At 38.3% G+C, this 21,839-nt stretch overlaps 1 protein-coding gene across 1 annotated transcript in view; it reads left to right on the top strand.

Annotated features, from left to right (window-relative positions):
- The window catches only part of ADAMTS3 (ADAM metallopeptidase with thrombospondin type 1 motif 3), a 290,397-nt gene extending 280,195 nt beyond the window's left edge, over positions 1 to 10,202 (top strand). Inside the window, exons 20-22 of the mRNA XM_003265724.2 lie at positions 167 to 374; positions 2,350 to 2,467; positions 7,468 to 10,202. Of these exons, the coding sequence (XP_003265772.2) occupies positions 167 to 374; positions 2,350 to 2,467; positions 7,468 to 8,036 (895 nt within the window). The 3' untranslated portion in view covers positions 8,037 to 10,202. The remainder of the gene's footprint in view (positions 1 to 166; positions 375 to 2,349; positions 2,468 to 7,467) is intronic.
- The last annotated feature ends 11,637 nt before the right edge of the window (positions 10,203 to 21,839 follow it).

The raw sequence follows: 21,839 nt of genomic DNA, 5'->3' as shown, positions 1-21,839 counted from the left end.
AAAAGTTATCCATTATATCCATCTTTCTGAAACCACTTCCTGAACTGCAGTGTGCCCACTAGGTTGCAAGTCACTTAGAGAGCAGAAAAGTCTAGGCTTTGCAGGTGGGAATGTGTACACTATACATACCAGTGACAATTTCAATATTAAACCCCCGCACCCACAGCTGGGTAGCAGAAGAATGGGAACACTGCACCAAAACCTGTGGAAGTTCTGGCTATCAGCTTCGCACTGTACGCTGCCTTCAGCCACTCCATGATGGCACCAACCGCTCTGTGCACAGCAAGTACTGCATGGGTGACCGACCTGAGAGCCGCCGGCCCTGTAACAGAGTGCCCTGCCCTGCACAGTGGAAAACAGGACCCTGGAGTGAGGTAGGTGTGTGAATTCTGTGCACGCATAAGTAAAGTGTTTGTGTAAGCATGTGTAGATATTTTAATTTGGTTTAAACATCAGTTAGGCTTTGTGTGAACTGAGAAACTACTGCATATTTTGTAATTACCTGGAGGCGTTAGGAAAAATTAATGCTTTAAAACAGTACATGGTAGGGGCAAACCATGTTTACGTGTTGCATAACATAGAGAAGAAGTCTGAAGGATGACTGTTCTTTTGTCTAATATTTTTGTTGACTTCCCTATTCCTTCAGTATAAATTCCAAACCCCTGATATTGAATGCAGGGCCCAGCACCATTTCGCGCTGCACTAACTCCTCTTATTCTTTCTTCATTCCAACTCTTTGTCCCAGTTCGAGTAAACTTCTCACTGTTCCAAACAGACCATGCTTGTTTGAGCCTCCTACCTTTCAGCTGACTTGTGCTCTCCGCCTCCTCAATCTCTCCTTCTCCACCAAAGCTCATCTCCATAGTCCAAATGACCACCTTCCAGGTGGTACCTTTCCTGGCAGTTCTGCCTCTATATCTGAAAGGCAGTACAACTTAACTTTACCATGCTGTTCATGACAGAGTGTTATAACTCTGATTCTTGAATCTATATTTGCCACTAGTACACACATTTCTCAAAAATAGTATGCCTTGTTTCCTCAGTACTCAGCTGGTGCCTAGCATACCTGTCCAGATGATGTTTGTTTGCTAATTGGCTGACTCAATGTTGCATTGTCAGCTATTACCACCTGTCTTAGATATTTCTAAAGACTCAAAATAAGAAATCTTGGGGTCATAGGAGAATAGTTTATAGGAGGAAAGGGCATCAAAAAGACAGAAAACCAAAGAAGTGGAGAATAAGCCCAGAAAGGAAGAAACAAGCAAGTTGTCTTATCTATTTCTTGCTGCTTTAACAGAATACCACAGATTGGGTAATTTATAAAGAACAAAAGTTTATTTGGCATATGGTTATGGAGGCTGGAGGGTCCAAGAGTATGGCACTGGCATCTGGAGAGGGTCTTCCTGTAGCTGAAGGCATCACATGGCAAGGAGGCGTGCAAGAGAGACACAGAGGATCCTTCTATCAGGAGCCCATTCCTGCAATAACTAACCCATTCCCAAGATAATAGCATTAACCCATGCCCATAAATCACCTCTGAAAGGTCCCACCTCTTAAAGGTCCCTCTCAACATTGTTACAATGGCAGTTAAATTTCAACCTGAGTTTTGGAGGGGACATTCAAACCATAGTACAAGTGCAGGTCACCCACAGAGGACGATAATGATAACGCATGTCAAAGTCTCAGTAGAAGTCCCTCCTCCACAGCACCTTCCTAGGGCCATTGCATGGAACTTTCTGAGCTTAGTTTTAGAGCAGTAAACCTTTTCATTAGAGAAATGAACTTAAGAGCGTAGAGTAATAGTAGTTCCAAGGATGTTGAATTAACCATCCAAGGCAACTTATCAGTAAATTCTGCCGTCTGTAAGAAAGAAGAAGTGAGGACTCTCAATACCGTGATTGGGTCCCTGAGAACAGACATCATCAACATTGTTTTTAGAAACTACAGCAGATGTTAACATTGTTATTAATCATGGCTTCTTTCATATGGAATGCTTACTAGGTGCCAGGAATTTTGTTACTGCTTTATACACTTTGTTCCTTTGCCTTCATTTAGTCCTAAAACAATCTTATAAGGCAGGTATTATTATCCCAGCTTTCCACTAGATAAGGAAGGTGAATCTTATGTAGAAAAAACAATGTGCCCAGGCTGGTAAATAATGGAGTCAGAATATAAACCTCAGTAGTATCTGTCTTCAAAACCACTGTGCAGCATTACTTAATAGAGAACGAACTCCAGATGTGTGTGTGTGTGTGTGTGTGTGTGTGGGTGTGTGCGCGTGCGTGTGTGTGTGCGCGTGCGTGGTCTTGGTGGAATAAATGTCTGTAATCACAGCCTTTGTCTCTGCAGTGTTCGGTGACCTGCGGTGAAGGAACGGAGGTGAGGCAGGTCCTCTGCAGGGCTGGGGACCACTGTGGTGGTGAAAAGCCTGAGTCGGTCAGAGCCTGTCAACTGCCTCCTTGTAATGGTAGGTGTCACACCAATTGACTTCACTGCTCTGATGTTTTTAAACCTCAAAAAGCAGGATTTCCTTTTGAGAGAAGTTACAGAATTTATATTTGTTTACTGATAAATAACCAAAGGAAAACACCTGTGAAATATTAGTCCAATTCAGTTCTTTAAGATCAGCATTTGAGGTAATGTTCTACACTTTTTAATTATCATGATCACTATAGCCCTGCCATTTCTGGCTGGTGACATCGGAGTGAGGGCTGTGCCATGTATATGTAATGTCTATCAATTTGTGTTGCTAGTAGGAACTACTTAATTTTTCCTTGTTATATTTAACTATGACTTCACATCTTTATTAAAAGCATAATTTTGCAAAGGTTTTGAAATATTTTACTAAAATTATTCAATTTTGATGTGTGGGTAATGTCACTCAACCCTAAAGCCATTTCCGATAACTGTCTATCCATAGAGTAACTTCAAACAGACACTTTGCACATAGGATAAAATTCAGCATTTGCCTGACCTGCCAACTTGCTGTACGGCAAAAGCAGAGTATGTTTTCTTTATTTAGTCAATTTGCTACTTTAAAACAGCAAAATAGGGCCAGGTGCGGTGGCTTATGCCTGTAATCCCAGCACTTTGGGAGGCCAAGGTGGGTGAATCACCTGAGGTCAGGAGTTCGAGACCAGCCTGAACAACATGGTAAAAACCTGTCTCTATTAAAAATACAAAAATTAGCCGGGCATGGTGGTGCATGCCTATAATTTCAGCTACTTGGGAGGCAGAGGCAGGAGAATTGCTTGAACCCAGGAGACAGAGGTTGCAGTGAGCTGAGATCGCGCCACTGCATTCCAGCCTGGGTGACAGAGTGAGGCTCCATCTCAAAAAATAAGTAAATAAAACAAGCAAAATATAATGGGTGGTTTCTGGCTCTATCACTGTCTCCTTCTGCCTCCATTTCCATAGCTCTCTGTCCACATCTGTCTCTGTCCTGTGCTCGCTCATCTGTGTCTCCATTTGCTCTCCTCTGTCTCTCTCTTATTTTTGGTGTCTGTCTTGCCCTGTCTCTGATGAGCTGTCACCTGCTGCCTGTATGTGGCTCATTTTCTATGTCCGTCACACAAGCTTTTTCTACGCCTCACTCTTTCTTCTTGCTCTCCTTCCCTCTCCCTCTCCTAGTCTCCCTGGCGGTACCTCCTGTCATTGTTTTTCCCTCTCATCTTCTCTCTCCTCCTGCCTCTTCCTGGCTCTCTCTTTTCCCTCTTTCCTTGTTCTATGTGTCTGTCTCTCTTTCTCTCCCATTTTCTCTTTCTCAGTGTCCTCCCCTTCACCCTCTCCCTTTCACTTTCTTTATCCTCTCCTTCCTCTCCAACTTCGTGTGTCTGTCTCTGTCTCTGTCTCTCCATCTCTTCCACCTCTCTCTCTCTCTCTCCCTGTCTCTTATCTCCTCCACTGCCTTAGTCTGTTCTAGCTGCTATAACAAAATACCTGAGACTGGGTACCTTATAAAAAAAAATTATTGCTCAGAGTTCTAAGTCTAGAAGCCCATGATCAAGGCATCAGCAGATTTAGTGTCTGATGAGGGCTTCCTAGATGGTGCCTTGTTGTTCTGTCCGCATGTGGTGAAAAGTGCCAGGGAGCTCCCTTGATTCTCTTTCATAAGGGCATGAATTGCATTCATAAGCACTCCACCCTGATGGCCTAGTCAACCTCCCAAAGGCCCCACCCTGTTAGTACCATTGCCTTGAGGATTAGGTTTCAACAAAGGAATTTTGGGGGCACACATTCAGGCCATACCCACCTTTTTCCTCTCCTTGCAGCCTCTTTTTCTCTACTCCTCCATCTTTTACTCCTTGTGTCTGTCTCTTTCTCCTCCTTTCTCTTCCTAGCCCCTCCACTGACATCTTTTTCTCTTCCTGTCTCACTTTCTCTCCCCAAGTCTCTCTCTCGCCACCCCCATCTGTTTGTTGCACTCTCTCTTCCCTTATATTTTCTTCTCCTCCCTTGTTTTCCTAGCCCACCCATCCCCCTCCACCACAACCCTTGTCTTAAATGCAGTTCTGCTAAAGCCATGCCAGTGACAACTGTGGACATTGTTTTCACATATTAGAAGACTCAGGACTAAAGAAGTTGCTTTTTCCTTGGCCTCCAACACCATAAGTAAGACATTGTTTGAATATTGACATCTGCTGAATGGTACTTTTTGTCAAGAAAATTGGCAAAGCACTATCTTGTCAAATGTTTTATTTTTTGAAGCTCTTTTTCAGGCTTTAAGTCTTTAACCCTTATAAATTATTTCATTATAAATTTTCATCTGAAATATATTATAGCAAGAACATATCTGACCATGAGAGGGAGACATAGGACTTATATATTTAATCATTTTACTTTGGAAAGTGTTGATATATGTAAGAGCTCAAAATACAAATCAAAACCAAAAGAACAAACTTTACTTGGAAGTTTTAACATATACTGTCACCATAATATTTTATTCTTATGTAGTTATTCCTGTTAAGAGGCTGCCACGTTGTAAGTAAACTTTATTGATCCTGGAGCTGGTACTGCTGTGTATTTCTACAGATGTGCCCAATGGTTAGCAAGAATTTTCTTGATTCTCCTTCTTTAGCCAGAATAAATTGTTTTGAATATAAAACCAAGAAGCTAATAAGATAGCTTAACTATCTCAGTGATTTCATATCCCTTTTAGTTGTTCTGTTGTTCTGAAATTGAGGCCCAAAGGGCAATCCTAAGAGTTCTAAACGGTCGCATGTTTCTACCAGATTTGAAGTAAAATAAGTAATACTTTCAATCAGAATCTCAAACTGCTATTAGAATCAAATGGCCTTTTGAGACCATGTGTGAATCTCTTTTCCAGAACCTCTTATAATGATTTGGGGGTGGAACGAGAAGTCTGAAAAGTTGCCTTAATTTTTTTGTAATTGATTGGTTTTTTTCATGTGACTCCATATTTTGATTATACCATTTTTTTGCCTGTAAGCTCTTCTCATTTATCAGTAGGCAAATTACCATAAGGTTATTGTATTCCTTTGCTCATATTTTTCTCAGAATATCTCTCCCTTTTGCTCCTCCACACAAAAGTAAATTCTGGCCCTAATGAAACCCAGGTTATGAACAGGACTCTGCAATGCCAAAGTGCTCACACTTAGAAATGGGAGACCTTTGGTTGGACTCCTTCTCTAACTCAGAGAAAACAAGTCATACTTCTAAGAGGGGCCTCCGAACAGGGGTGATGAGGGAAAGGGGTTAGAGGAAAAAGAGAGGACAAGATCAAATAATGTCCTCTCCTCTTGAGACCTAGAGCCTGACACATACAGAAAGAAGACATTTTTCTTATTTTAAGATACAAGTTTTTTTAAAAAAAAAGTAATTCACACATGAAGAGAAATTAATATTTAAGGTGAAACCCATTAATATAATGCTCAGACATTCATAACGTAATTAGATGATGACCTAGCTTATATGAAGTATTCAGACACATTATACCCTATAATAGACCTGCACATGTCAAGCATATATGAGTCATTTCAAAATTTGGGAAGTGGACATAATATTACAGCTCAATGTTGGTAATTTTAGTCCTCTATTGGCTTTGCCAGCTGACTCTCTCTTTTTTTGTTTCAAACTTTAGAAAAAGGATTTTTTTTAATTTTGGGGGAGTTATGTAGCAGGTTTCTTTCTTAGCAATATAGTATTACCCAATAATAGGCTGTAACTTTAAGTGATTCTATTACATAAATGCCACAATTGACAGTTCTTTGCATTTCTTCTTTGGGCATGGATCAGTGTTTCTGTGTTGCACATATGCAGGGATACTACCCTATGCACTGGTTCTGTTATCAAAGAGGCACAGGATATGTCTTTATTTCATAAGATATATGCAGGATGACTAAAACTATGCACAAGTTAACATTTTTATGAGCTTAATATTTGGATTATCTGAAATCCAATTCTTATAACCTGGAATCAATAAAATTTGAAAGTAATAAAAATAATGTGTACACATGCAGTATGAAGTGTTTTAGAAGTGTTACTTTAGATGTTATCAAGTGTTTTATGAGTATTACTTTAGTATTTTTTAGACAAAGTGCTGTCAATTCAATGAAATTACATTTTATGAGTGTTACTAAGTATCCTTTAAACATAAAGTACTGTCAATTCAATAAAATTAAATGTAAGAACCATGAATTATTCATAAGAAATTTGGCATACTTTACCCAAATTTGTGCATTCAAATAACAAATAATCTGAGAATATTCAATGATAAACATGAAACTATTTTATTCAAACTGGAGAATGTTTTGTTTTTTTTTTTCTGCAAGCTCTGCCTCCTGGGTTCATGCCACTCTCCTACCTCAGCCTCCCGAGTAGCTGGGACTACAGGTGCCCGCCACCACACCTGGCTAATTTTTTTTGTGTTTTTAGTAGAGACGGGTTTTCACTGTGTTAGCCAGGATGGTCTTGATCTCAAACTGGAGAATTTTTTTAAATCAAGATGTTATTTTGATTATTCTTTGGAGAATGCCTTTGTAAGATTTGTTTTGTTTTTACAAGTGTTTAGTATTTATTTTGATTTCACATTTTAATGTAATGTAGGGAGTACCCTCTGAGAAAGTCAGAAATACCATAAAATAAAAATACAGATGCCCCTTTGCATCCTAAAAATTTAACCACAACATTAAATAAATTCTCTTTGCCCATTCTAAAATCAGGTATATGTTCCTACTTGGAGAAAAAAATACCCTCTGTGGTCTGAAGACTCCTGGTGGAAATATTAAAATAATGATCATTACAAGGACTTTGTAGATAAAGAACTACTTATTTTAGTGAATTCATTCTAATATTCATATTTTTAATGCAAAAGCTCATGTGGCTCACTCCTGTTAGTGTCAGATTACACTCAAATCTTTTTACATTCATTAAAAATTTTAATTTTTTTCCTCCTTTTATTTTATGTTTAGATGCTAGTGTTAGTTTATTTTCTTTTTATTTTTGCAGATGAGCCATGTTTGGGAGACAAGTCCATATTCTGTCAAATGGAAGTGTTGGCGCGATACTGCTCCATACCAGGTTATAACAAGTTATGTTGTGAGTCCTGCAGCAAGCGCAGTAGCACCCTGCCACCACCATACCTTCTAGAAGCTGCTGAAACTCATGATGATGTCATCTCTAACCCTAGTGACCTCCCTAGATCCCTAGTGATGCCTACATCTTTGGTTCCTTATCATTCAGAGACCCCTGCAAAGAAGATGTCTTTGAGTAGCATGTCTTCAGTGGGAGGTCCAAATGCATATGCTGCTTTCAGGCCAAACAGTAAACCTGATGGTGCTAATTTACCCCAGAGGAGTGCTCAGCAAGCAGGAAGTAAGACTGTGAGACTGGTCACCATACCATCCTCCCCACCCACCAAGAGGGGCCACCTCAGTTCAGCTTCACAAATGGCTGCTGCTTCCTTCTTTGCAGCCAGTGATTCAATAGGTGCTTCTTCTCAGGCAAGAACCTCAAAGAAAGATGGAAACATTGTTGACAACAGACGTCCGACAAGATCATCCACCTTAGAAAGATGAGAAAGTGAACCAAAAAGGCTAGAAACCAGAGGAAAACCTGGACAACCTCTCTCTCCCCATGGTGCATATGCTTGTTTAAAGTGGAAATCTCTATAGATCGTCAGCTCATTTTATCTGTAATTGGAAGAGCAGAAAGTGCTGGCTCACTTTCTAGTTGCTTTCATCCTCCTTTTGTTCTGCATTGACTCATTTACAAGAATTCATTGGAAGAAAGCACCAAAGATTATTACAAAAGAAAAATATGTTGCTAAGTTTGTATTGGTTGCTCTCTGAAGCAGAAAAGGGACTGGAACCAATTGTGCATATCAGCTGACTTTTTGTTTGTTTTAGAAAAGTTACAGTAAAAATTAAAAAGAGATACCAATGGTTTACACTTTAACAAGAAATTTTGGATATGGAACAAAGAATTCTTAGACTTGTATTCCTATTTATCTATATTAGAAATATTGTATGAGCAAATTTGCAGCTGTTGTGTAAATACTGTATATTGCAAAAATCAGTATTATTTTAAGAGATGTGTTCTCAAATGATTGTTTACTATATTACATTTCTGGATGTTCTAGGTGCCTGTCATTGAGTATTGCCTTGTTTGACATTCTATAGGTTAATTTTCAAAGCAGAGTATTACAAAAGAGAAGTTAGAATTACAGCTACTGACAATATAAAGGGTTTTGTTGAATCAACAATGTGCTACGTAAATTATAGAAAAAGAAAAAAACCACAAAAGCTATAGATATACAGGTAACAGCTTACCTATTGCCTTCTATACTTTTATAATTTAAAGGATTGGTGTCTTAGTACACTTGCGGTCACAGGGATCAAAGAATAGTAAATGAACTCGTGCAAGACAAAACTGAAACCCTCTTTCCAGGACCTCAGTAGGCACCGTTGAGGTGTCCTTTGTTTTTGTGTGTGTGTGTTTCTTTTTTAATTTTCGCATTGTTGACAGATACAAAGTTATACTCAATGTACTGTAATAATCGCAAAGGAAAAAGTTTTGGGATAACTTATTTGTATGTTGGTAGCTGAGAAAAGTATCATCAGTCTAGAATTGACATTTGAGTATAGTAGAGCTTTGGGGCTTTGAAGGCAGGTTCAAGAAAGTATATGTTGATGGTTGAGATATTTATTTTCCATATGGTTCATGTTCAAATGTTCACAACCACAATGCATCTGACTGCAATAATGTGCTAATAATTTATGTCAGTAGTCACCTTGCTCACAGCAAAGCCAGAAATGCTCTCTCCAGGGAGTAGATGTAAAGTACTTGTACATAGAATTCAGAACCGAAGATATTTATTAAAAGTTGATTTTTTTTTCTTGATAGTATTTTTATGTACTAAATATTTACACTAATATCAATTACATATTTTGGTAAACTAGAGAGACATAATTAGAGGTGCATGCTTTGTCCTGTGCATAGAGACCTTTAAGCAAACTACTACAGCCAACTTAAAAGCTAAAACTGAACAAATTTGATGTTATGCAAACATCTTGCATTTTTAGTAGTTGATATGAAGTTGATGACTTGTTTCCCTTCAAGGAAACATTAAATTGTATGGACTCAGCTAGCTGTTCAATGAAATTGTGAATTAGAAACATTTTTAAAAGTTTTTCAAAGAGATAAATTCATCATGAATTACATGTAAATGAGAGGAGATAGTGATATCAGCATAATGATTTTGAGGTCAGTACCTGAGCTGTCTAAAAATATATTATGCAAACTAAAATGTAGATAAATTAACCTCTCAAAGCACAGAATGTGCAAGAACTTTTGCATTTTAATCATTGTAAACTAACAGCTTAAACTATTGACTCTATACCTCTAAAGAATTGCTGCTACTTTGTGCAAGAACTTTGAAGGTCAAATTAGGCAAATTCCAGACAGTAAAACAATCTCTAAGCCGTAAGTGTTTTTTTTTTCCTAAAAATTCCCATAGAATAAAATTCTCTCTAGTTTACTTGCGTGTGCATACATCTCATCCACAGGGGAAGGTAAAGATGGTCACACAAACAGTTTCCATAAGGATGTACATATTCATTATACTTCTGACCTTTGGGCTTTCTTTTCTACTAAGCTAAAAATTCCTTTTTATCAAAGTGTACACTACTGATGCTGTTTGTTGTATTGAGAGCACGTAGCAATAAAAATGTTAACAAAATATACATCTGGCTCTATCTAGATTTTATCATTAGGTTCATCATGGGATAATGGAAACGTGTATTTCCTCCTACACAGTAAAATGGCATCAAATTTATTTGCTACTTGTAGTTGCTTGAAAGACTCAAGTGACTGTCTCCTGTTTTCACATCAGAGTATATTACAATGATTTTTTTAAAAAACAAAAACAAAATAAGAGGTTGCAGGAGGTGGCTTTTTGGTTAAATCTGTCTCATAGAACTATGAAGAAGATGAGGAAAGATGGCTATCATGCTAGTATTTCAGAGAAGGAAATGGTGACCTTCTGTTTTTAAAATCTGCAACCTCTGAGTGATTTTTAAATAAAAGCTTTCCATCAGTTTTGAACCTTCGTTACCTGAGAATTGGCGGAAACACATTATTCAAGACTCAGGAGTCTGGGGAGGCAGGAACCATCACAGTGCAAGGCCTTTTGGTATGTCACAGGTAGATGCTATTGTACAGTGGTTTCTACGGCAGAGGCAAACAGACTCAGGCTTGTCTTCATACCTGAATGGCCCTGGGTAACCTCAGTAAGTTTCCATTTCCTCATCTGTAAATGGGAGGTGAAACTATCATAACATTATTGTGTGACTGCTATGAGAAATGAGATGATAGTAATAAAGCTGTTAGCACAGGGCCTAATACATAATAGCTCACAGTAAATATTAATACTAATTCATTGTCCTTGTCCTCATCATGATCATCTTAATTATATAACTGAACCACAGCATTCCTCTAGGGTCCACAGCTAGTTTACATTATGGTCACTATGTCTTATCTATGATAGTAAACAACAGGGATCCAGGAATTTAAAGACAAACAATTTAGCTTAAAAAATGGGTAGGATGAACTTAAAAATGATTTCCAGTCACTGATTTTGAAGAATTTTCACTAATCATGTCCATTCTCCCTTTGCAAGCAATACATAATAAAACTAAGGCACTAGGTATTAATGTATTTCTGCAAAGGTGATCAATGGTGCAATAATGTATAATGTCCCAAACTATTAGCAAATAAAATGTGTTTTTCATATATTTACATTAATAGGCATTGCAGAAATTTATTAAACAACAGAAGTCATTCCTGTATACACATCTTGCATTTTCTTCAAGAAGCAGCTACTTAAATAAAGGATATAAAAGAAAAAATCAATTGAAAAGTGATGTAAACATGAATAAGCCGAAGAAGACATCAATTGTTGAAGAAGTATTAAAGAAAAAGGGAATGTTAAAACTGCTTAAATGGCCAGGCGCAGTGGCTCAATCCTGTAATCCCAGCACTTTGGGAGGCCAAGTAGGGCGGATCACCTGAGGTCAGGAGTTCAAGACCAGCCTGGCCAACATGGTGAAAAACCGTCTCTACAAAAATACCAACATTAGGTGGCCATGACGGCGGGTGCCTGTAATCCCAGCTACTCAGGAAGCTGAGGTGGGAGAATCGCTTGAACCCAGGAGGCAGAGGTTGCAGTGAGCCAAGATCACGCCATTGCACTCCATCCAGCCTGTGTGACAGAGTAAGACTCCATCTAAACAAAAAAATAAAAACCCAAATGCAGTAAAAATATAAAAACCACCTTAGAGTGCACAGATGTTATCTAAAAACATCAAACTAATATTAGAAATATTCACTTTGGGCCCAGATACTTTGAGATAGTTCATGTAGAGCCAGAGACAAAATTTTTAAATTTACTACAATACTGCCTACTAAACGAAAGCATAGTTTAATAAAATAAATTTGACATAAGAAATAGACATTCTAAAAGAAAACAAGGTGCTATAACTTCTGCAAAATTATCATAGAGTTTACCTAAAAATTGGAATTACCTTTTAAACTCCCTTCTTTCCTGGTAAATTGGCAGGTGTCTAAATGCTGATCATCTGCTTTGTGGCAACAAACTAATGTTACTGCATTAAAACTGTTGCTTGGAAAGGCTATTTTTCAGCCAGTTCATAGTTTCAAGAGAATTGTTGATTTGACCAATTAGCTTTCAACCATTGGATTGTTAACGATTCACCTGGGACTGAGAAGTGTTGTTTTTGTTCATTTGTTTAATCTACCCAAAACCCCAAATTAGTCTGTCACAGAAGAGAACGATTATTCATAGCCAAGTGTTGTGCACATATCACCAATCTTACTATCCTGTACGGTTGAAACCTAAATAACAAAGCTCTTCCACAGTCTGCTATTGAATAAACAAATGGTGCTAAAATTACAAATCTACACAAAGAACAACTCTTTCAGATGAGATATTTGGAGACTTACAAGAAGATACTCGCTCCCACTAGTAGTTCAAGGTAAAAACAAACTTCTCATGGTGGAAGATACAGAGCCAGTAGGTCTGCTTTCCATTCCTGAAACAAAATCACAAGATTTCTGAATTTCTCAAGAAGTTACGATACTCTGGTTAAGAGTGTGAGCACTAAAATCAGACTGCTGGTTTACCTCCTGGTTCTGAAGTCAACTAATGGTGACTTGGAGAAGTTACTTAATGTGACTAAGCCTCACTTGTTTTATATGTAAAATGAAGATGATAACAGTACATACTTCATAAAGCTGTTTGAGAAAAAAAAATTGAGAATCCTGGAAAAACAATAAACACAGTACCTCATGGGATAGACATTAAGTGTTTGGTAAAAGATTGCAATTGTTATTTTCTCCAGAATATCTATTTTTTAAAAATGTATCTTTTGATGGATGATGAACCAACTTCAAAGGATTCAATTTGAATATTTTAAACCAAGGAAATGACTTCCACAAAGTCCCTTCTGCCCAAAAGTATCCCATGTGCCCAAAAGAATCCCATGTGCCCAAAAGAATGTGGAACACAAAAATAGAAGCAGAGAGTTACATGAACTATGTATATAATGCAACAGGTTTTTCATAATAGGCACAACCTGGCAAATGACTCCAAAGATAAGGCAACTGCTTTTTCTATGTTGGCATCATGTACTGCAAGATATTGTCCTCAGACTTGCTGCCACCAAGTCAATCCTCTTCTCTTGATGACAGCCTTTCTCTGGGACCTGGAGAAGGGGCTCTGGGTCTTATATGCCAAGGGAAGAAGGGCTCATATATACCCTTTAATTGTAATTGAACTATATATATTTTGTCCCTGGACAAACAAAAAAAAAATCTATTTTATATTCATTAGTACCTAGAACTGTGCCCTGCCCATTGTACAAACTTTGTAACTATAATATCTACTACATTCTGTAAAAACTCTGCTGCCAAAAACAGATTTCTTGGAGCTATGACTGTGGTATCCCTTCTGTTTTTAAACTTTTTATGTCTCTGTTAACTTGTTTGACAGGAACAGGAACTAGCTAGTGTCGAAATGGAAAGGATCTTTAGATATTATCTAGCCTAGCACTCTTCCTTTTCCAGCAATAGGATTAGGACCCAAAGGTGATATCTCCAAAATCTCATTTGTGAATTTGGATATAACTGGGATTAGAAGAGAGATTAGTATTCCAACTTTCAGTTCATTTTTTCTCCTATAGCTAGGACGCGTCTATTCCATAAAAATAAGGGACTCCAATGAAAGGGAAGTCAGTTATCCCAAGATCAGCAAGTGTCTGCGTGATCATCCTAAAGAAGAGAGCCGAAGTGTGCATTTTGACAGGTAATATGTGAAGGTCAAAGAGTGAAGTACTTTGCACTTCCAGATGAACCTACTGCAACCACCATATTACCCAGAAATGTGTCCAGCTATATGCTAGGGACATCTTCATTTGTATATATTGGCAACGGGAATGAGTTACATTTCTATAGCCTTTTCAGAAGACCTGTCCAAAATAATGGAAAGTATTAAATCATATTCTGGTTTTGTGTGGAGTGGGGCATTGCAAAGCTTATTTTTACATCTCAGATGTTGCATGGTGTGTGGAGATAGCAACATAGCGTCTAGTGGAATGCTTTAGTTAATTTCCACAACATTCCTAACATGGAGATTCAGTTGTCAGAAGCAGCAGCCACTCTGATTCCACCTGCTTTTGCTCTGGGTTTTCATGACCATTAGAAATGTTCTTGAATGATGTGAGTGATCTGGATAGTCTCTTTGGCCATATAGCCAGGTCTATGATTTTCTTCCCTTCGTATTTGTTCGTCTGATTTGAATCTTTAGTGTTTTCTTACGTAGATTTATTAAATTTACAAGCAGGCCCAGGTCTGCATCATCATACAAGAAAGGATCAAACTTTTGCTTGACTCTGTTTCTGCTTCATGACCCACTTTCTGATCTCCTTTCTTCACCACCAAACTTCTCAAGGGACTGGCTTACATTCTCTGCCTCTCCTCTTTCCCACCCTTACCAGCATTCACTCTGGGGCCCACTGCAGCCTGTATTCTACCCCAAGAACACAACAGAAGAAGCACTCTCAAAACTCATTCCTAATTGCTCCTTCTCACTTGGAGAATTCATGGATTCAACAAAATTTTATTGTGCTCTGATTGTGTGCCAGACTGCATTCTAGGTGCTTAGAATATAGTAGTGAGAAAATAATGAAAATTCCTGCTGTCCTATAGAGGGTACATTGTAGTGGAGGAAACACAGCAAACAATAACCACCATGCATAGCTTTGATATCAAGTATGTTAAAAAGTGATTAAGAAGAGCATAGTGCAGTACTGAGCGGGAGAGTAGTGGTAGAACTCATTTAGAGGGTGAAAAACTTGAAGGAAGTAAGAAAATTATCTCTACAATCTCTGGGGAAGAACATTCCAGGAAAAAGCAGCATCCAGTGCAAAGGCCCTAAAGTGCAATATGTCTGGTAAGTGCAAGGAACAGCAACGAGGACAGTGAAGTGGATATCATGCTTGATGGGGTCACTAGGAGAAGATAAAAGAGAAGTAAGAGATGAGAAATCACACACAATCTCGTGGGTCAGTATAAAAACTCTGGCCTTCATTTTTCCCAGATTCTCTCCAGCATTACATGGCCTTGGTGAAAACAATTCAGGATTTGGTCTCATGCAACTTGGGTTTAAATCTTGCCTTCCATTCATGAACTGTAGGACTTGTCTCTTTACTATGTAGTTCCCTCATCTACAAAGTTGAATGAAAGTATTATCTGACAGACTTCTAGTGTGAATCAAATGAGCTCATGTGCCTAAAAATGTATTTTTAAGGATACTATTACAATTGATTTTATTGTAAATTTTTATATTATAGACTTTGCTATTGTACAGTCTGGTATTATATAATTTATATGTCAGATGGTACTTTGTAGGATATCCAGGGCAACACTCTCTGACCCCTCATTCTCAGTCCCATTGGCTGGCTCCTCCATCTTTCATGACTTCTTATGAAGTTAATTCCAAATCTCCATGAGTAAGCCTTCACATCTATACCAAACCACAAACACATTCCCACATGTCTGCTGAACATCTTACCTCTGCTGTCACAACTGTACTTTAGCATTTCTAAAAACCAAGTGATTACTACCCTTCCAAGAAACCTAGTTCTTAGTCCTATGTTCTGTGTTCCTCATTAAACTCAGCCTTGCCAAGAACCAGCCATACTTTTTCACTATCATTCTTTTCTTTGTCTTTTACTCTGCATATATAATCAGCTCCCTTGTTCTGTTTATTTCACTTCTAAAATGTCTCTTGCCTCTGTTCCCTCTTTTTTGTCCCTGTTGTCTCTGCCTAGTTCACAATAGGCTTTGTCTGGAACTATCATAATTGCCTTGTGATTGTCTCCCTCCCTTTGAGGTCTTCTCCAATGTTACACTCACCCTGCCCTCAGATTTTCTTTTGTGTGTGTCACTATCCTATTCCAGCCACGCCATGCCAAAGCAAATTGTATCTATTCTTTCTGTCTTTCATATTTTGTGGTTTTCACTCCACTTTTTATACTCCTAGCTCACAAATCCCATCCAAGATATTTCTATGTTTTTATCCTTGTTGTCCCACGTAAAATTAACCCTAGCCTCTTAAGCCCCTATAAAATGAATTCCTTTCTCCTCTACTATCCTTGTGAATTTGATTTTAGAGAAGGAAAGGACAATTTCTCAATCTTTGTATACCCAGAGTCTTGTACTCTTAGTAGATATTTGTTGAATATCATTATAATAGACTCGACTTTCTTTCATCTCTTATTGTTTTCACTTACTTTTCCATGTGGTGTTTTCTTCTTACAAGAAGAAAGTAGATTTCCCTGACCAAGGACAACTAGCTTGTCAACTCCAGTTCAGGTTATTCTTTCCAAGAGGCAAGCTATTAATAAAATAGTTAAGAAACCTAATTCCCATATTACATGGAAGTTTACAACCCTTATTTTGATCACATTATTAGACTTCTTAAACTACTAGATGAAAAAGAAAAGAATCTATACTGTTGTACTCACTTATACATGGCGAGAGTCAGGGTGATTGGAAGAGAAACAATTTAAAGTTTATATCGTAGCCTGGCAGACATTTCCAAATGCAGTGAGAAAGTGTGGTGATCTTATCTAGTCTCCTGTCTTTAAATACCATCTATTGGCTGAAAACTCCCAAATATATTTCTCTACCCCATATGTTCTCTTGAATTCCAGACTCATATTTATAACTACTTACTTGACATTTCCAGTTGGATGACTGGTAGAAATTTATAGCCTGTTTTTCCACTTTACTGGCCTGGCCCCCAACCCACCTCATCCAGAAATATTATTCCTTCCAGCATCTCAGGATCAAACCATGGAATTACCCATGAATCTTTGTATTAGTTTTCCATTGTTGCTGTAACAAATTACCATAAACTTAGTGGCTGAAACAACACAAATATTATCTTACAGCTCTGTAGGTCTGATACAGGTCCCATTGGGCTAAAATTAAAGTGTCGGCAGGGCTGCATTCTCTTCTGGAAGCTCCAGTGGATAATTCATTTCCTTGCCTTTACTGGGTTCTAGCAGCTGCCTATATTCCTTGGCTTGTGGCCCCTTCTTGTTTTGGCACAATTTCTACTTGAATCATCCGACTAAATGTCAATGCACTGTATCTCTTCTTAACTACATAGATACCTAAAGAAAAGACTTATGTGCATTCTCATGCACCACCCATATATAACATACATCCTTTAAAGGCAGAGACATTTAATCAAAGAAATGGCACACGTATTTGTCATTGTGTACAGTGAAACAATTAGACACCCAACTTTAGCATTCATGGAACAAATCATGGTTGTGAATTGTATGACTGAACTGAAGCTGATGTTTCTAGCAGAACATCTGTGAAGAACAGTCTAAAGCCCTGCCCATTGGCTTTTCCATTTGAATAGGTCATTAACAGTTATAATGTAGAACATTTGCCTTCCCAAGTAAGATATGCCATATGAATATTCTCAATTGAAAAAGAAAATAAAAATTTTCCAAAGTACTCCCTTACAGTTAGCTTAGCACTTTGTTATTCAAATATATACTCATTAAATTTAACACAGGCACTCCTACAGTTTATTCCTTTGTTATCCCACAAATGTATTTTGAGCTTTAAGAATATATTGGATAATTTATAAGCCTATGAAAATATTTCAAAGTTTATAATAATATTCTAAGCTTGGCAATAACAAACTACATATAGATTAATTTTTTAATATTATAGGTAGTAAAAAGTCTTTTTGAAATTCATGATTACAGGCCAGGTGTGGTGGTTCACACCTGTAATCCCCACACTTTGGGAGGCCAAGGCAAGTGGATCACTTGGGGCCAGGAGTTCAAGACCAGCCTGCCCAACATAGTGAAACCCTGTCTGTACTAAAAATAGAAAAATTAGCCAGGCATGATGGTGTGCACCCGCAGCCCCAGCTACTCAGGTGGCTGAGGCACAAGAATTGCTTGAACCTGGGAGGAGAGGTTGTAGACAGCTGAGATTGTGCCACTGTACTCCAGCCTGGGTGACAGAGTGAAACTCTGTCGAAACAAAGAAAGAGAGAGAGAGAGAGAGAGAAAGGAAGGAATTCACAATTAAGTTACTCAAAATCCTAAGTAGCTGAGCATAGCTATAATGAGCAATAATCTCTGAAAAAAAAAAAAGCTTTAGAAAACCTGAGGTTCCTATTTCAACATTTCTATAAGTATTTATGTTTTTGTTTTCTTCACCCTGGGTTTTCTGTGCTACCTACTTTCTATTATGCTGTTTAAAATCCTAAAGTAGCACTGGAAGTCCTCCATGATTCAGAAGACAGTGAAGGTGAATTACGGTTCCAGGAAGTCAGGCATTTCCAGAGTGAACTCTACTGCATTTTCACACACCTCGAGGCCAAATATCTTCTAGCTATTACACCACGTTTAAAAATCTAGGATTCATCCCCCAGGAGTGTGTGCTTGACATTTGTCCAGCTCTTCATCTGGAATAAACAGTGTAGTGTATTAAACAGTGAAGTGTAATAAACAGAACACCTGTATGCTCAATCTGATCTGTGCAGCTTCTCTCCACCTTCTCATCTGTCTGTCATCTGCCTCCCCACTGAGGACACTGCTTCTCCTGTGTCTCTCAGGTGGTTGCTGGTTATTATCTTCCACATGGCTTTGTATCACAGGGCCTAGAAATAGATAAGTATCTTCCAGGACCTCATTGCTGCTGCCAGGTTATTTTAGCCTCCTCCACTATAAAACACCCAGCTGTGAATATACACCCTTCACTACTCCTCTTGTTTCAGTCATCTTCACGCTCCCCCGACTCCCCTCCCAAGACACTACTATCAGCTCTTGAAGAGAATGGCTTACCATTACTCTTTTCATCAGTACCCCTATAATTCTTGGTGATTTTAATATCCTCATTGACAATTCTTTCCATACTGTGGTCTCTCCATTCCCAGAGCCCTCTACTTCAATGATCTCATCATGCATCTTACTTCAGGCCATAGTCTCTGAGAAGTAGCCTTTTCCATGCATATTTTCTAGCTTCTGGTCACCAGCAATCCTTGGCATTCCTTGCTTGCACATGCATTACTCAATGTATGCCAGTTTTGACATAGCATTCGCCTGTGTGTTTCTCTAGACACACTGTTTCTCTTCTAAGGATATCAGCCATTGGATTAAGGCCTACCCTAATCCAGTATGATCTCATTTTAACTAATTATGTCTGCAAAGACCCTGTTTCCAAATAAAGTCAAATTCTTAGGTTCCAGTTGGACATTAATTCTTGGAGAACATTATTCAAACTAGTGCACCTCCAAATTCTTCTTCTCTTCTAGTGTACTACAGCAATTGTTTCCCCTTCTACTTGTGGTCTAGATTATACTTATTCCCATGTTCTCCAGGGTTTTCTTTTATTTTTCTCTTGAATAATTAGCCTTTCCCTCTTATCTCTACTATTATCATAGAAATACATTTTAGTGTCTTTCATACTAAAGATTTACTTGATCCCACATTCTCAGCAACTTCTACCATCACTTTGTCTACTCTTCTTTATAGACAAACTTTTCGAAAGAATTGCCTATACATGTTGTCTTCGTTTTGTCATTGCTCATCTCTCTTCTTTACCATAGTTGTTTCCACCCCAAACCTCTTCTGAAATTGATCATGTCAAAAAAGTCCCCAGTGACTTCCTGTATTAGTCAGGGTTCTCCAGAGAAACAGATTCATTATAAGAAATTGGCTCCCACAACGATGGAGGCTGGCAAGTCCAACTGCAGGCTGGTCTGACAGGCTGGAGACCCAATGCTATACTTACACTTTAACAGCAGTTTGCCATAGAACCAGGATGGATGAGCCAAGGTTGCAGATGCAGGCCAAAGGTCGTCTGCTGGAGAATTTGCTCCTGCTTGAGGGAAACTGGTCTTTTTGTTCTATCCAGGCCTTCAACTGAATGAAAGGAGCCCATTCACATTATGAAAGGCAATCTGCTTACCTCAAAGTCCACCAATTTAAATTATTCTCATCCAAAAATACTCACAGAAACACCTAGAATAATGTTTGTCCAAATATCTAGACACCCCTTGGCCTAGCCACATCAACACATAAAATTAACCATCATGCTGCCATGTCAAATCTAATGAATATTTAGCTGTCCTTGTATTATGCATCATGGCAGCAGCATTTCAACACAGTTCATTACTATCTGAATTATTTCTGTCTTGGTCTCTATGAAACCACTCTCCTGGTTCTCTTCTGAAACTATTAGTTGCTCTTTCGTGTTTTCTTTTGCAGATTCTTCCTCTTCTGCCCAACATAAAATGTTGTTGTTCTTCAGGCCTACATTCTTGGGTCTGTTACTGTCTCCTTCTATATTCTCCTTCTTGGTAAACTTCTTTTCTATGGCTTTAGGGATCCTCTAGAGGCAGGATATCATTTCCATTTTTATCTCCAATTCAGGTCATTCCTCTGAGATTCATGCTCACATGTCTACAACTGCCTATCTAACATCTCTACCTGGATATCTTAGAAGAACCTCAAACTGAACATGCAAGTAGGATTTCATTTCTTCCACACCTGTCCTCCTCAATCTACCTCCTGCCTGGCCGAGTTTCTTCCACAGAGATGGTAACACTTCCACCTAGTTACTTAAGTCAGAAAACTTAGAAGTTATATCAAATTATTTCCTTCACTCTCATCTTCATACCATATCTATGACATCAGAAAAGCAAAATCTCAGATGTAGCTGTTTAGCTCTACATCCACAGCTTAGTTGCTGTGGCCATCAGCTCTCACTTGGACTATGAGTTTCACCATTTCTACTCCTGATTGTATTTAACCCATAACAAGGTAATTGCTTAAGATGTGCCCCAGCTTAAGCACATTAATGGCATTCCACTGCAGTAAGAATAAAATTCAAACTCATTACTCTAGCTCTGTGACCTGACTCCCGACCCTTTATTCCATCTAGTTTTATTCCATTTCTTCACTTTGCATACTTTAGCTACAATGATCTTCTTTTATTTCCTTAAGTGCAATGTCTTCCCACCATCTGTTTCTTTGTGTATCCTCTTATTACCGCTTAAAATCTTTTTCATTTTCCCCACTTGTTAGGAGACACGCAGAGAAGAGAACAATTTGTTTTGAGCAGATTAAAATAACTTTTAGAAAGTTATTTTAAAAGATTTTAAACGAAAGAAGGAGTTCACAAAATAATAAAAAGAAAGGACGGAAGGAAAAAGAGAAAGTACTACCAGGTAAATGCAGGAACCAGTAAATGCAGGACATGTTGGAAGGAAAAAGGCGACACTTTATTTATTTATTTATTTATTTTTATTACACTTTAAGTTCTAGGGTACATGTGCACAACATGCAGGTTTGCTACATACGTATACACGTGCCATGTTGGTGTGCTGCACCCATTCACTCGTCATTTACATTAGGTATATCTCCTAATGTTATCCCTCCCCACTCCCTCCACCCCATGACAAGCCCCATTGTGTGATGTTCCCCACCCTGTGTCCAAATGTTCTCATTGTTCAGTTCCCGCCTATGAGTGAGAACATGCGGTGTTTGGTTTTCTGTCCTTGTGATAGTTTGCTCAGAATGATGGTTTCCAGCTTCACCCATATCCCTACAAAGGACATGAACTCATCATTTTTTATGGCTGCATAGTATTCCATGGTGTATATGTGCCACATTTTCTTAATCCAGTCTATCATTGATTGGCATTTGGGTTGGTTCCAAGCCTTTGCTATTGTGAATAGTGCCACAATAAACATACGTGTGCAT

The sequence above is a fragment of the Nomascus leucogenys genome, chromosome 9 (genome assembly GCF_006542625.1).
Source record: "Nomascus leucogenys isolate Asia chromosome 9, Asia_NLE_v1, whole genome shotgun sequence".
Classification (NCBI taxonomy): Eukaryota; Metazoa; Chordata; class Mammalia; order Primates; family Hylobatidae; genus Nomascus; species Nomascus leucogenys.
This window is presented reverse-complemented; position numbering and strand designations above follow the sequence as displayed.